Here is a 13,681-nt window from a genome sequence, read left to right as displayed (position 1 = left end):
TGTATAAAATGTATTTCTTATAAATTTGTGGTTTTTATGACTTTGTTACTTGCATTTATGGTTGCAAGGATCATTGGATTGGTATATGTTTTGGTGCTTTAGGCAAGCAACATAAATGATTAAAAATTATTACGTGTGTGTGTGTGTTTGTTTATATATATATATATATATATATATATATATATATATATATATATATATATATATATATATATATATATATATATAAATCATAGCTTTGTAGTGGTCAGTCAATCAGCAAAAATGTAGACTCCATCCAGACTTACACTATATTAGAGTCACAAAAGAGTGATATATGTTTTAAATCTAAGTCTAGTTTTATTCTACATATGTAAAAAACTGAGTAACGTTTAGTTTAGTAATGTTTTAGCCCCTCATATTGCATAAAGTTAATAAACAGTTATCGACCTGCAGCAGAATTACACATAGTAGATAGATTTACCCCACCCAGAGAGTAAGAGAGTGCTGTGAGACAGTAGGTGCGACACAGAGCTCTGGATAAAAGTGGTGCTGCTGCCAGTCTGACAGACTGTGCGGTTTCCGCTAATTGGTGAACCTCCTTCAGTAATGTTCTCACTTTTCCTCGGCCACCCCCTCTCTTCCGTTATTCGCACAATGCCTGGAAGTCGCCTAGACCCACATCTCCTTATATTTTTCTTCTTCTGTTGTTTTGTTTCTCTCTTTTTTCGGTGTCCCTCTCACACAAAATACACAATTGATTCTGAGCTCCATCAAAACAAACATGAACACAAAGACACACATGCACTTTACACCTCAGTCCAAAAGGTACTTCCGAATCATGTTAGTGTATTGGCTGTATGTTTAGTCAAATCACACGTTTCAAAATCACACAGTTGCTTTCTTGTGGGTAGCACAAGTCTGTTGACTTGCATTTAAAAAAAACTAGAGGTCAGAGAAATGAATAGTTTCTTCTCTAGGATTTTGCCCATATTGTACATCAGCAGCAACAATGTGAGATTAATGTGCCCACAGTAGTGCACTCACTGAACACTTTATTATGAATACCTGAACACCTACTTATTCATGCAAGTATGTAATCAGCCAATTGTGTAGGATAAACTCATGCAGATTCAGGCCAAATGCTTCAGGTAATGTTCACATCAACCATCTTAATGGGAAAAAGTGTGATCTCAGAGATTTTGACCTATGCGTGACTGTGCCAGGCAGGCTGGTTTGAGTATTTCCATAATATGGTGAAAGAAAAAACACCTTGTTGGTGAGAGAGGTCGATGGAGAATTGCCAGACTGGTTCAAGCTGACAGAAAGGCTACAGTAACTCAGATAACCACACTGTACAATTGTGGTGAGCAAAAAAGCATCTCAGACTGCATAATGGGGCGGTTGTGGCTCAGGTGGTAGAGCGGGTTCCCCACTAATCGTAGGGTTGGCGGTTTGATTCTTGGCCCACATGTCTCCACATGCCGAAGTGTACTTGGGCAAGGAACCCAAGTTGCTCCTGATGGAGAGCATGGCAGCTCTATAGCCATTGGTTTGTGAGTGTGTGTGTCTGTGAATGGGTGTATAAGAAACAGTGTAAAGCATTGTTTTAGAGCAATGAAGAACTGCTAAGGTTAAAAAAGCGCTATATAAGTGCAGACCATTTACCATTTGCAACATATCAAACCTTGAGGCGGATGTGCTACAACAGCAGAAGACCACATCAGGTTTCACTTCTGTCAGCCAAGAAAAGAAATCTGAGGCTGCAGTGGGCGCAGGCTCACCAAACTGGACAGTTGAAGACTGGAAAAACATAGCTTGGTCTGATGAATCTCGATTTCTGCTGAGGCACACAGATGATAGGGTCATAATTTGGCACCAGCAGTATGAATCCATGGACCCAACCTGCCTTATATCAACAGTCCAGGCTGGTGGAGGTGGTGTAATGGGGTGGGGAATGTTTTCTTGGCACACTTTGGGCCCATTAACACCAATCAATCATTTTTTGAATACCACAACCTATTTGAGTATGGTTGCTGACCATGTGCATCCCTTCATGGCCACAATTTACCCATCATCTAATGGCTACTTCTAGCATGATAATGCACCATGTCACAAAGCAAATATGGTCTCAAACTGGATTCATGAACATGACAATGAGTTCAATGTTCTTCAGTGGCCTTCCCAGTCACTGGATCTGAATCCAATAGAACACATTTGGGATGTGGTAGAATGAGAGATTTGCAGCATGAAAGTGCACCTGAAAAATCTGCAGGAATTGCATGATGCAATCATGTCAACATGAACCATAATCTCAAAGGAATGTGTCCAACATCTTCTGGAATCCATGCTACAAAGAATTGAGGCTGTTTAGAGAGTAAAGGGAGCTTGATCTGCCATAATGAGTTTAGTACAATACTTTCATTTGTGCAGAACTGAACTTGTAAGACACTATACAATACAATACAAATATATATATATATATATATATATATATATATATATATATATATATATATATACGCACACAATACTGTAAAGACAGGCTGTGCTGGCTGCTGACCATGGAAAATTCTTGAATAAAACATGTAATCCCATTAGCCATAAGATCTACAATAAAGGATATATGTTATAATGTTATTTGTAACTGAAAATGTGCCAGCAGCGTCTGTGTGCCAGAACCTCTCCATGAACTATGTAGTATGTTCAAGATGAGGTAACTTCCCATTTGTTTTCAATCTATTAGAGACCTAAGTGGGCCTCATATCCCCATTCTCATTCTCCGCTGAACCTTATTGACGGATGTCCTGTGCAGGCGTTTCATGGCTGGCTCAGTGTGAGTGAGTGTGTGTGTGTGTGTGTGTTGCTCACAGGAAGCATCGAGGAGATGTGGAGGTTGTAGGGGGGCGGAGAGGGTGTTCCATGGTTCCTGTACATCTGTGTGCTGCATTTCTCTGGGTGTTGTTTTCGAGTTGTGAGAGAAGGGTATTACCCCGTATCATTTTTTTTCACTCTCCTATTTCCTTCCTCACTATGCACATAACAAGGGCCATGAAGCACACATACACTCACAAATTCACAAAGTCACAGGAAACCAGACTGAAACGGCCGACAGCTTGTGTCAGCAGTCTGAGCACGGTGTGCAATCTTGTTTCACCCACTGACCTGGCAGCAATTTTGTACAGGATTTTCTAGACTGAGGGCAGGACCCGGATCAAATAGTATCAGCGAGTGTGATTTTCAGAATGTTATCTGTGATGTATTAGACAAGCATTAGTCCTGGATCAATGCTCAACCAAATAGTTTTTTTTTTTTTAAGCAAAGATTTTTTAAGTAAAGAGGAAAGATGCCGTTTCCTCATAACATGACTGAAAAGATATGTATGGTGTAGCAGTCATGCACTCTGCAATAATGTGAGATGTCCTAAAATCACATTATTGGTTAAATTCAAAGGATCTAGCTGTCACTATGTAGCATATGAAGCAATATTGTGATTTGTTGTTTCCGGTATTAGTCAATGTTTAACAAAGCTGAGAAAGATGTGCTTACAGGCTTAATGTGCAACAGAGAAGGTGTGTTCCATATTTAACCACCCTGACTGAATGGCACAATAACAGAGAAATGCACTGGATTAAGGTAAAACATGAAACATGTTTTTTAAGGTTATTTTAGGTTTGGTAAATTTATCTTAATATTTATTTGTTTGTTTGTTTCTTTACTTATTTTTGTTTTACATTACTCATAGTAATCTATGTCTATGAAGGTTTGTATGATATTACACTAAGCACACTAATATACAGTATCTTACTAATATTTCTTACCAGAATACATTACATTTAACTTCCCTTAACTAACAATATGTGCTGCGTTAATTAACATTAGCAAAGGTTACATACACTTAGGTTAAGATATTCAAGCTCAATTCTTCACAACTCCATACATTCCAAGTTATCATAGAGTATATTTCCTGTGTTAAATCAATTAGGGTATCTACTTTATTTCCGTAAGAGGTCTTGGCTGAGTTACTTGGATTTTCCCATGGTACCAGGGGCAAACAGTACACCCCTTAAATACACCCCCAGGTGAACTCTCAATTAACTCTTGATTATGGCAACTGGCCAATAAGAAGCTTCTAAATGTCATTATGTCAGTTTTTGGAATTGTGCAAACATTTTAAAGAAACAGTCAACTAGGTGTATGTAAATATCTGACCCACTGGAATTCTAATATAGTAAATCAAAGCTGAAATAAATCTGCCTTTAATCTATTGTTTTAAAATTACTTCTGATGCAAACAAAGTAGTTTTTTTTAAGGTAAATGTTTATTTTGAAATTGATGCATACAACATTCCAAAAAAGTTGGGACAGGGGCAATTTAGGACTAATAGCGACGTGGCAAGCTGAAATAAGAAGGTGATGTGAAACAGGTGAGGCAATCGTCTAATCATAGTATATAAGGAGCCTCCAAAAAAAAAGGACTAGCCCTTCAAGAGCAAGGATGGGTCGAGGCTCGCCAATCTGGCAACAGATGCATCAGCGAATTTTCCTCACAGAGAAATCAGTAGGATTTTCGGCATTTCACCTTATAGACGTGCACAATATAATTAAAAGATTCAATGAATTTGGTCAAATCTCTGTGCGTAAAGGGCAAGGCCGAAAACCACTTCTGAATGCGCGTGATCTCCGATCCCTCAGACGTCACTGTCTTAAAAACCGTCATGAGTCTGTAATGGAGATCCTGACATGGGCTCAGAGTACTTTGGTAAACCTTTCAGTCAACACCGTTTGCCAACACCAAAGTTAAGGCTGTACTATGTAAAGCAGAATCCAGACATCAACACTGTCCAGAAGCACCGCTGACTTCTCTGGGCTCGTTTTCATCTGAGATGGACAGTAGCACAGTGGAATCGTGTTTTGTGGTCCACCGAATCAACATTTCAAATAGTTTTTGGATAAAACAGAATGTGTGTGAATGTGAATAGAATGTGTGGTGCATTATGAAGCGCAAAATAAGGCAACGAAGGCCCGGTACAGTTGTGCAGCATGAAGAAATGCATAATGGATGATGGGGGAAAATTCCACTTGTTTAACTTAACCAACTGGTGTCTTCAGTTCCCAAACTCTTAATATGTGTTATTAAAAAAGGCGATGTTACACAGTGGTAAACAGTTGACTGTCCCAACTTTTTTGGAGTGTGTTGCAGTCATCAGATTTGAAATGAGTGTATATTCTCAAAAATTAAATTAAGTAAAACATCAAATAATGTGTTTTCAATATAGTACAGGGTGAATTGAATTTTCAAATGACTCTTTTTTTTTTTTTTTTTTTTTTTTTGCATTTTACATACTGTCCCTACATTTTCAGAGCTGGGGTTGTGCATGGATTGTTCATGTTAACTAATGCATTAAATAATACAAGTTAAGGGAACCTTAATGTAAACGCTTACGTGTTACTGATATCTGTTCAAACAACACAATGTTGGTTCATTGGTCCATATGTCCACCATAACACTATGTCTGAATTGCAGGGCAGATTGAGGAATTGAGGGGTCTTTAAAAATCTTTTGGTCTTTTTGCACCAGTTCCTGTGTCCAGGAGGGAGTCAAACATGGTTGTAGAGGTTTGTTTTGATTAAGTGAACTCCTGGACAGTGTTATTAGACCTATGACCCATTGACAATGCATGTGTGCCCACGCACAAGCACACAGGCACGCACTCATACACCCTGCTGTTCAGCCGCTCACGCACTCTAACACATTTTCTGCATAAAACCACCCACACAAATAAACAGTTAGGCTACAGATCCAAAACAGACAACCCTCTTTTCCTGCCATCACTTTACATTGGAGGCAGGTAAAACAGAAAAGACTCCAATAAACAACTATAAATACCTGATACATGTTGGGGTCTGGTTTCTTTTCCTGTGGCTCTTCCACTGCACGCGTGGGCTGCCTGGGGAAAAGGAAACAAAGATCCAGGAAGGTATGAAGTTTTTGCCCTGATTTGAGGCCAGTTTTAATGAATCTATTGTCATGGTTTAAAATCAGCATGTAAGGTTTGGGAAGCTGTTCCCAGGACAGTGTAAATAGAATGTCTTCTACCAACACAGGAAATGAGCAGCCCAGCCACATGGAACTTCCTGCATTACATTATAAAGGATCTCCTCCCTCCAGTTGCCCTGGCCAGTTGTAATAAACATCTGAGAAGAGAGCACAGAAGTCTGTGTGTGTGGATTGGATTGACAGTGGTAGAGAGGGGTCACACAGACACGGTGGGCTGCGTTCTCGTCCCTGCTGGTCGGGGTGAGTTTAAGATGAACGTACTTTAAATTTATTTATTTATTTTTTAAATATCTTGGATTTGTGTAGTTTCATGGGTATTTTTTTAAATCCAGAACACTCCTTAGAAAGCATGTTAAACGAAGTGAAAGGTTTTTTGTTTTATTTTGAAGATTAAAGGGTAATTTTGTGCTTTTACAGCACATGAAGCTTCAGTGAAATGTTTTAAGGGCCCTTCATGTGTGGAGAGCCATTGCTTGCTGCTTTCAGAACGTGTGCATGAGTGTGCTGAATCCTGCATAATTATTCATTATTGGTTTATTTCATGATATGCTTTGCAGTTTGTTTGTTTTTCCTGTGGAATCCATGGGGCTTTCTAAGCTTTTAATGAGTGATTGACTTCATTGTCACCAGTTTCACATCAATCTCACATTCAATTTATATATAATTTTTAAAAATTTGTGGTATTAAAGAGTTCCATCTAAGTTGTTTGAGATACCTGGATTAGGGAATGCTCTGATTTGAGATTCAATTAATCCATTCTCTATTTGTAGGTACGAGTAGGGAGCTGGTCTCCCCAAACAGATCCATCTAGATTTTTCTCTTCTCACAGGGTAAGAAAGTCAAGATAACATTTTTTTTCTCATTTTATTCTCTGGAAATGTGCAAAACTGTATAAGCAGTGTGTTATAAATGGAGATTATATACTTGTTTTCCTCTATTAGACAATGAGCAAAATGCAGCTGGCTATGGAAGATCGTCAGGGCTCCACTAGACGTGACTTGGTGGTGGAGGTGCAGGGATATGTAAAGGAATTCACACGCCACTCCAATGATGTTCTGCTCAATTTAAATGAACTACGGCATCGCAACATCTTGACTGATGCCACACTTTTGGTGGGCAGTGCCCGGCTGCACGCCCACTGTGCAGTGCTTATAGCATGCAGGTCAGTTTGCAGGACACATGGGCCATTTGCTTCCTCTCATCTTCCCTCCCATCCTTCTTCCCTTTCCCACCCTCCTTCCTCTGCTGATCCTGTTTTCAGCAAAACACCTTATTGTTTGAAGATGATTATGTCATTCTTTACTCTCCAGAGGCCATTTATATCTGGCATGTTTCCATAATCATTTTCACCCCAGGTTTATGATGTTTTTTGAAGGAAATCTGTGTAGCTTACTTTCTAAATGTGTTTCTAACATTGTAAAGGTCTTTAGCTTTTTTCTTTATTTGATATAATGAAATATATATTTGATATATTTGAATCTCAAATCCTGAAATCCAGGCTTGTTTATCTATACTGATTTTCCCCCATTCTTCTTTTCAATCTCTGAGGTGATCAAGTACGTTTAGTGTCTTTCTTACCTATGATCATATGATTTATTTTGTGTGTGTGTGTGTCTTATTGCCTTGTGTCTCTTTCCTTTCAGTGGCTTCTTCTATTCCTTGTTCTCCCGCCACAAGACCAGTGCTGTGGGAGAGCGAGGGGTTTCCCTGTCTCTGCCAGAGGGCCTAGATGTGGGCAGTGTGGCATTGCTGCTGGACTTCATGTACACCTCCCGCCTTCCTCTCAGCCCTGGCACTGCGCCCGGTGTGCTCGCCGCTGCCACCTACCTGCAGATGGAGCATGTTGCTGACACCTGCAGAGCATTTTTACAGAAGAGGTGAGACTTGGAGATAGATGCAGAGAGCTTACAGTTGGTCAGAACAGCATACCAAAAATAATACTTTTTTTTTGGTAAATTGTACTCAATAATGGTGAAGCTTGGAAAAGATATGTATGTTTTTAGTGATCCATAAAGCACTGAAGTGCATATCACTGCCACATGTAAATTACATGGTGGCATTCTCATGTCTTAGTTACACTGTTTGCTGTAGACTATGGAAAGCTGAATCATTCTGTCCCTTGCAGTGAAAAAGTCGGTGTAAGCCCTCCTCTGGTGGACCTGGCAACCAGAAACACCTATGTGAGTTTCGCAGTGAGCCCTGGTGGCAGATCACCTCCAGCCCATCCCTTTTTCTCTTCCTCCCCTTCCAGACCTGCAGTGGACACGGAGGAGCCCCGCCCTGCCCGAGCCAGGTGAGAAAGGGAGAAAGGGGGAAAGGGTGAGATAGCAGGTGAAATGGTTGAACTATATGAACAATCAATAATAACATCCTGTAGTTCACATTTGGTATATTATACTCAGTGTTGGGTAAATTACTCAAAAAAGTAATCCACTACAGATTACTAATTACTACTTTTAAAATGAAAATCTGATTACATTAATGATTACTGCATGTAAAAAGTAATCAGATTACTAATTACTTTACTTTCACGTTACTTTAAAAACCTATCAAACCTACAAAACTACAAAATTAAGTGAAACTCATAGTTCTTTCAGTAATTTTAGCACGTGTGACATGATCAGAAAAAGTTGGATTTATCATAAAACTTGCCTCAGGTGTTGTCACTGTTTGTAGGACTACCAGACCGATAAAATATAAAACTAGGCTAGTTTGTAGTCGCTAGCCAAGGGGAGGCACAGGATTGTGTGAGCTAGCGTTTGGCAGAACTGGAGACTGTCATTCAACAAAACAGTGATTTTCAAAGTGGGGGCTGCGGCCCCCTTGGTGGCCGCCAGGGGGCGCCCGGGGGGCCTCAACAATTTGGTGTGAAAAATAAATAAATGTATGTTTTCTATTTCTCACTCTCAGACAACCACACACACACACACACACACACACACACACACACACACACACACACACACACACACTCAATTAATTCCTAATGTAATGTAATGTAAAGATGTAAGATGTAATTATTAATAAAAAAAGTGGGATATATTCAGAAGTCTGTATTTTTAATGTGTTTTAAAGACATCTTGCAAAAGGGGGGCCTCGGTCAAATGTTAATGCCATTTGGGGGGCCTTGCCCTGGAAAAGTTTGGGAACCCCTGCAATAAGACACGAGTGTTTCCACATATAAACCCTGTCTGACTGGTCTCACCTCCGTTCACTGAAGATAAAAATAACAGGCAGTCTTCTTTTACTGACATTCAGTTATGTGGTGACAAACCGCTCCAAGTGGAGAATTATTTGGGGCTGAAGATAAAAATCTGCAGGACATGATTTATTTTAAAAATACATTTTACTTAATATTGTTTTCTTAACAATAAATTTGTAATGCAGTAACGTAATTTTATTGACATCAATAACTGTAATCAAATTACATAAATATAAAATGTAATGCATTACATTACTGTGTTATCAGAAAAAGCCATTAGTAACACGTTACACCCAACTCTGATTATAATTATCAACACATACTGTTGGCTCCTATGTAGAGTTCCTGGAGAGAGCTCAGCCTCAGTAGAACCAGTGACATGCCAAAGTCCTGCTCCCAGCTCTGAATCATCAGCCCTATCTCCAGGCAGTCCCTGTCAGTCCAGAGGTCAGCCTAACTCACCGGCTGAGTCCAGCGGTTGTAATCTTTCCCCTAAACTGAAGGTATGTTGACGTTGTGTGTGAGTGTTTATATGTAGCCCTGTATTTACTGTGAGTAGCTCATGTATTTAGCCAAATATTTCCTATGGGTAGCTATGGTAAGGTATATGCATAGCATTAGCTATGCATATGTTAATGTGTGTGTGTGTGTGTGTGTGTGTTTCTTTACAGCAACGTTCTGAATCCAGACCTACTCCTGACCCTAAGGCCTGTAACTGGAAGAAATACAAATATATTGTCCTGAACCCTCTATGTGCTACACCCATTAAAGAGGAAGGTCCAGGGGAGGAGCCACAAACTTTTGACCACTCCTCCTCTAGTGATAGGGCAGACATAACACCAAAACTGTCCGATGAGGCATGGTCAACTGCTGGACATGGACTGAATGATATGTAGGTTCAATTAAGTGATGGAATTTACAACACATCTATTCATATTTATATTATGATCATCTTTAATAGATGTAATGTCAGAATCCCATATGGCAATATTTGATAATTGAAAAATAAATGCAATAAGATTCTATGTTGTTGCTCATAACATGATAATAATAAGATGCAAAAGAGAAAATATATATATTTGACAAACCAATTTTTTTTTAGACAAACGCCCTTCACAGCTTACCGTGGACTTTCACCACACACAGCAGACACTTACAAGGGACCGCCAGCAGCTGTTACCCTGGATACTAGAGGTCAGAACAGTCCTTATTTCTAAATGTAAAAAAATAAAGCTTGCTAAACTGCAACTAAAAATGATTTTGTCATGGGTGCATTGATTATGTACAGTTCATTGTGTTCATGTAAAATGTTTAAAAATAACATTGTATGGGATGTGTCTTTGTCCCTAGACCTCTGCTCTCTGTATCAGCGCCCATGTCCTCCTGTGTTAGATGGTGCCAAACAGAATGCCCATCCTTTTGGGAAGCTTCCAGTCAAGCTTGAAAATCACTCCCCAGTGATTTGTTATTCAGGAAATCAAGGGAGCATTAAGCCTACCTGTTCAGGTAAGGTGTTTTACTTCTCAGACAAGCTCAATGTGAAAAACAGTATTCTAAAGTCACATTGAATTGTACAATTACATTTATGGCATTTAGCAGATGCCCTTATCCAGATTGACTTACAGGAGATAATTGTCAGTTGTTAATTTAAGCTGTCCTGATTCTATAGGAGAAAAGCCATACCGCTGTAATGTCTGTGGGGCGCAGTTTAATCGTCCAGCCAATTTGAAGACCCACTCCCGCATTCACTCAGGAGAGAAGCCGTATCGCTGTGACACCTGTGGTGCTCGATTTGTCCAGGTAATGTACACAAAAACTGTAATATATATACATATGTAATATATGCTAATTTGGTAATATTTATACTGGTACTGGTATTACTTAATTGCCAAGCTTTCAATGAAGTAAGTGTGCTACAGCAGGCAGGCCAGTGCACTATTTGATATAGCATTTTGGAAGCTAATTATCATGATATACATATATGACTGACATATTCACAATGTCCTACTGTACCCGAGCAAGTTTTAGGGCGTGGTATAATATCTTCTAGTATTCCAATAATGTTTAAACACTCAAATAGTGCATTATATAAATAAAAAAAAATCTCAATAAAATCATTATTAAAGCATTATGAATGCCAGTTGCCATGATGTGCATACAGAAACATTACATGAGAGAGAAGTCATGCACAAATCCATAGAGATTCTTTTTAAAACTTGTACTAGGCATACAGTATATGTCCAGATCACTTACAGTTGTGTGTGTATGTGTGTAGGTGGCTCACCTGCGTGCCCATGTTCTGATCCACACTGGGGAGAAGCCATATCCATGTCACACCTGTGGAACACGTTTCCGTCACCTGCAGACTTTGAAGAGCCACCTGCGTATTCACACAGGGGAGAAACCATACAGTGTGAGTATTACCTAACATAAACGCAGAGTCACACTTAAAACAAAAAGATCAGTAAAATGTTCCTGTGTTGCACTATTTGTAAAATGATCAGCTATTGTATGAGGTTGCCAAGGAAATACAAATATAATAGCATAATAAATCTAATGTCATTATTTGTCCGTTGTTTCCTTCCTTCCATCTGTGCCAGTGTGAGAAGTGTGATCTGCGTTTCCGTCATAAGAGCCAGCTGAGGCTACATCTGAGGCAGAAGCATGGTGCTGTTACCAACACCAAGATCCGCTATAAAGTCCTGGCTGACCCATACCAGACTGGACCAGCCATACTGCAGCCCTCCTGAAGGATCTAATACAATAGTCACCCATTAATTCACAATGTCCTATTGTACCCTGGCAAGTTTTAGGGTCTGATATAATGTTTTCTAGTATTCCAATGAGGTTGATTATACTCAGATAGTTCCCAGTTAGCACTTTGTAACTTCTGCTATGGACAAAGGCTTACAAAATTGTTCAATTTGAAGAGAAAGGCATGGAAACTACTAAGCTTTTATCCCTGTTTTACAAAATGAGGTGGAGTGTTGCATTCCTGGAAAGCATATATACTTAAAAACAGACAAATGCCTTCCAGAAATGCTTTTCTCCTGCACTAGATGTGCTGACTTTTATTAATTATCATACTTTTCTATTTTATTATTTATCTGGCTGGCTTAGTGTTCTCTTTCTCTCTGTTTTTTTTTTTTTTTTTAAATCTGTGGACAAATGACAGGGACAGTACATTAAAATAAGAACAAACAATTGTTGAAATATTACTTTCTGATACAACGATCAAAAAATGGAAAGAATACCATTATTAAATTAATACTACTGTTAATCATCAGTAAACTGCAAATAATCTACAGTTGCTTCTTGGAGTAACATAACTATGAGAAATATTTCAGTTCAGTAGATTGTAATTCCTAAAGTAATGTAAATGGTTTGTGGAGGGGTGTATTAGGAGTTTGGATGTACAAGTAAAGTTGGGTAAGAAATGAATATAATTTTTCAAAAAAAGGTTGAGATCTAGAAATGCGAAGTGATGGACAGGAAAAGTGTGATGAAATGATGTGTATGTTTGTGACGGATAAAAAAAGAGAGTTTGATTGAGATAATGTGAAATTTTATAATTTTGTATGTAAAGTGGAAGAACGTCTTTGCAAGTAGGAAACGTTATGCTTATGGGAGTTTTTCATATTTGAATTCATATTTGGTATAGACCAGTTTGTTTTCTTTTTCTTTTTGAGTAAGGGAACAATTTTTTTGCTTGGCTGTATCTTAGTAAGTCAATGGTTGTCATGTTCTCCTACTTAGTGTATGTGAGAATGACAGCCTAAACATATTATTTTCTAGTTATTTACACATTAACAATTCTTTTGCCCTACTAATCTAAAAAGGCCTGGAGCCTATTTATTTAGTAACACTACTATAAATGCTGTCTTGAATCCTGGATTTGGTAATAACTATAATTTTGATTGAAGGAAACGTATATTTTGTTGATGGTGTTGATAGTCTAAGAGTCCAAGCAGGCCAAGGACTCAAATAAGCCAGACAGAATAAATGTAAAGGTTGATGCTGTGGATGAAGATATTATTGACTTTGTCAAATCTAAAGTTCTTTTGCTGGGCAAAGACAAGACTTATTTTATATAAATTAAAATTAAATTAATTTCTTTTAATTGGAAATACAGTGTCTGTGATCATTCTGTGTGTGTGTGTGTGTGTGTGTGTGTGTGTGTGTGTGTGTGTGTGTGTTAGAAACAAAAATGTCCATGCAGGAATGTTCTTAAATGGTATTAATAAGATACTTCAACAAATAAAGTAATGCATACCGAGTTCTTCTGTTGGTGTGTATATCTCATACTAAACAGTTTTAGATCTTCAAACCAAATAACTTGAGTAAACACACAATACAGTTTTTATTTATTAATTTTTTATTGACACACAAAAAAGTTATCCAACACCTATCACCAATGTGAAAAACTATTTGCCCCTTAAA

At 38.5% G+C, this 13,681-nt stretch overlaps 1 protein-coding gene across 1 annotated transcript; it reads left to right on the top strand.

Annotated features, from left to right (window-relative positions):
• Positions 1-5,968: 5,968 nt before the first annotated feature.
• On the top strand, positions 5,969-13,263 carry bcl6b (BCL6B transcription repressor). The gene is made up of 12 exons (XM_053629326.1): positions 5,969-6,279; positions 6,810-6,869; positions 6,981-7,201; positions 7,683-7,916; positions 8,165-8,332; positions 9,582-9,744; positions 9,913-10,133; positions 10,344-10,435; positions 10,592-10,747; positions 10,911-11,041; positions 11,517-11,654; positions 11,842-13,263. Exons 3-12 carry the CDS (start codon positions 6,984-6,986, stop codon positions 11,989-11,991), a joined length of 1,671 nt encoding a protein of 556 aa, XP_053485301.1. The 5' UTR covers positions 5,969-6,279; positions 6,810-6,869; positions 6,981-6,983; the 3' UTR covers positions 11,992-13,263.
• The last annotated feature ends 418 nt before the right edge of the window (positions 13,264-13,681 follow it).

The sequence above is a fragment of the Ictalurus furcatus genome, chromosome 7 (assembly GCF_023375685.1).
Source record: "Ictalurus furcatus strain D&B chromosome 7, Billie_1.0, whole genome shotgun sequence".
Lineage (NCBI taxonomy): Eukaryota > Metazoa > Chordata > Actinopteri > Siluriformes > Ictaluridae > Ictalurus > Ictalurus furcatus.
This window is presented reverse-complemented; position numbering and strand designations above follow the sequence as displayed.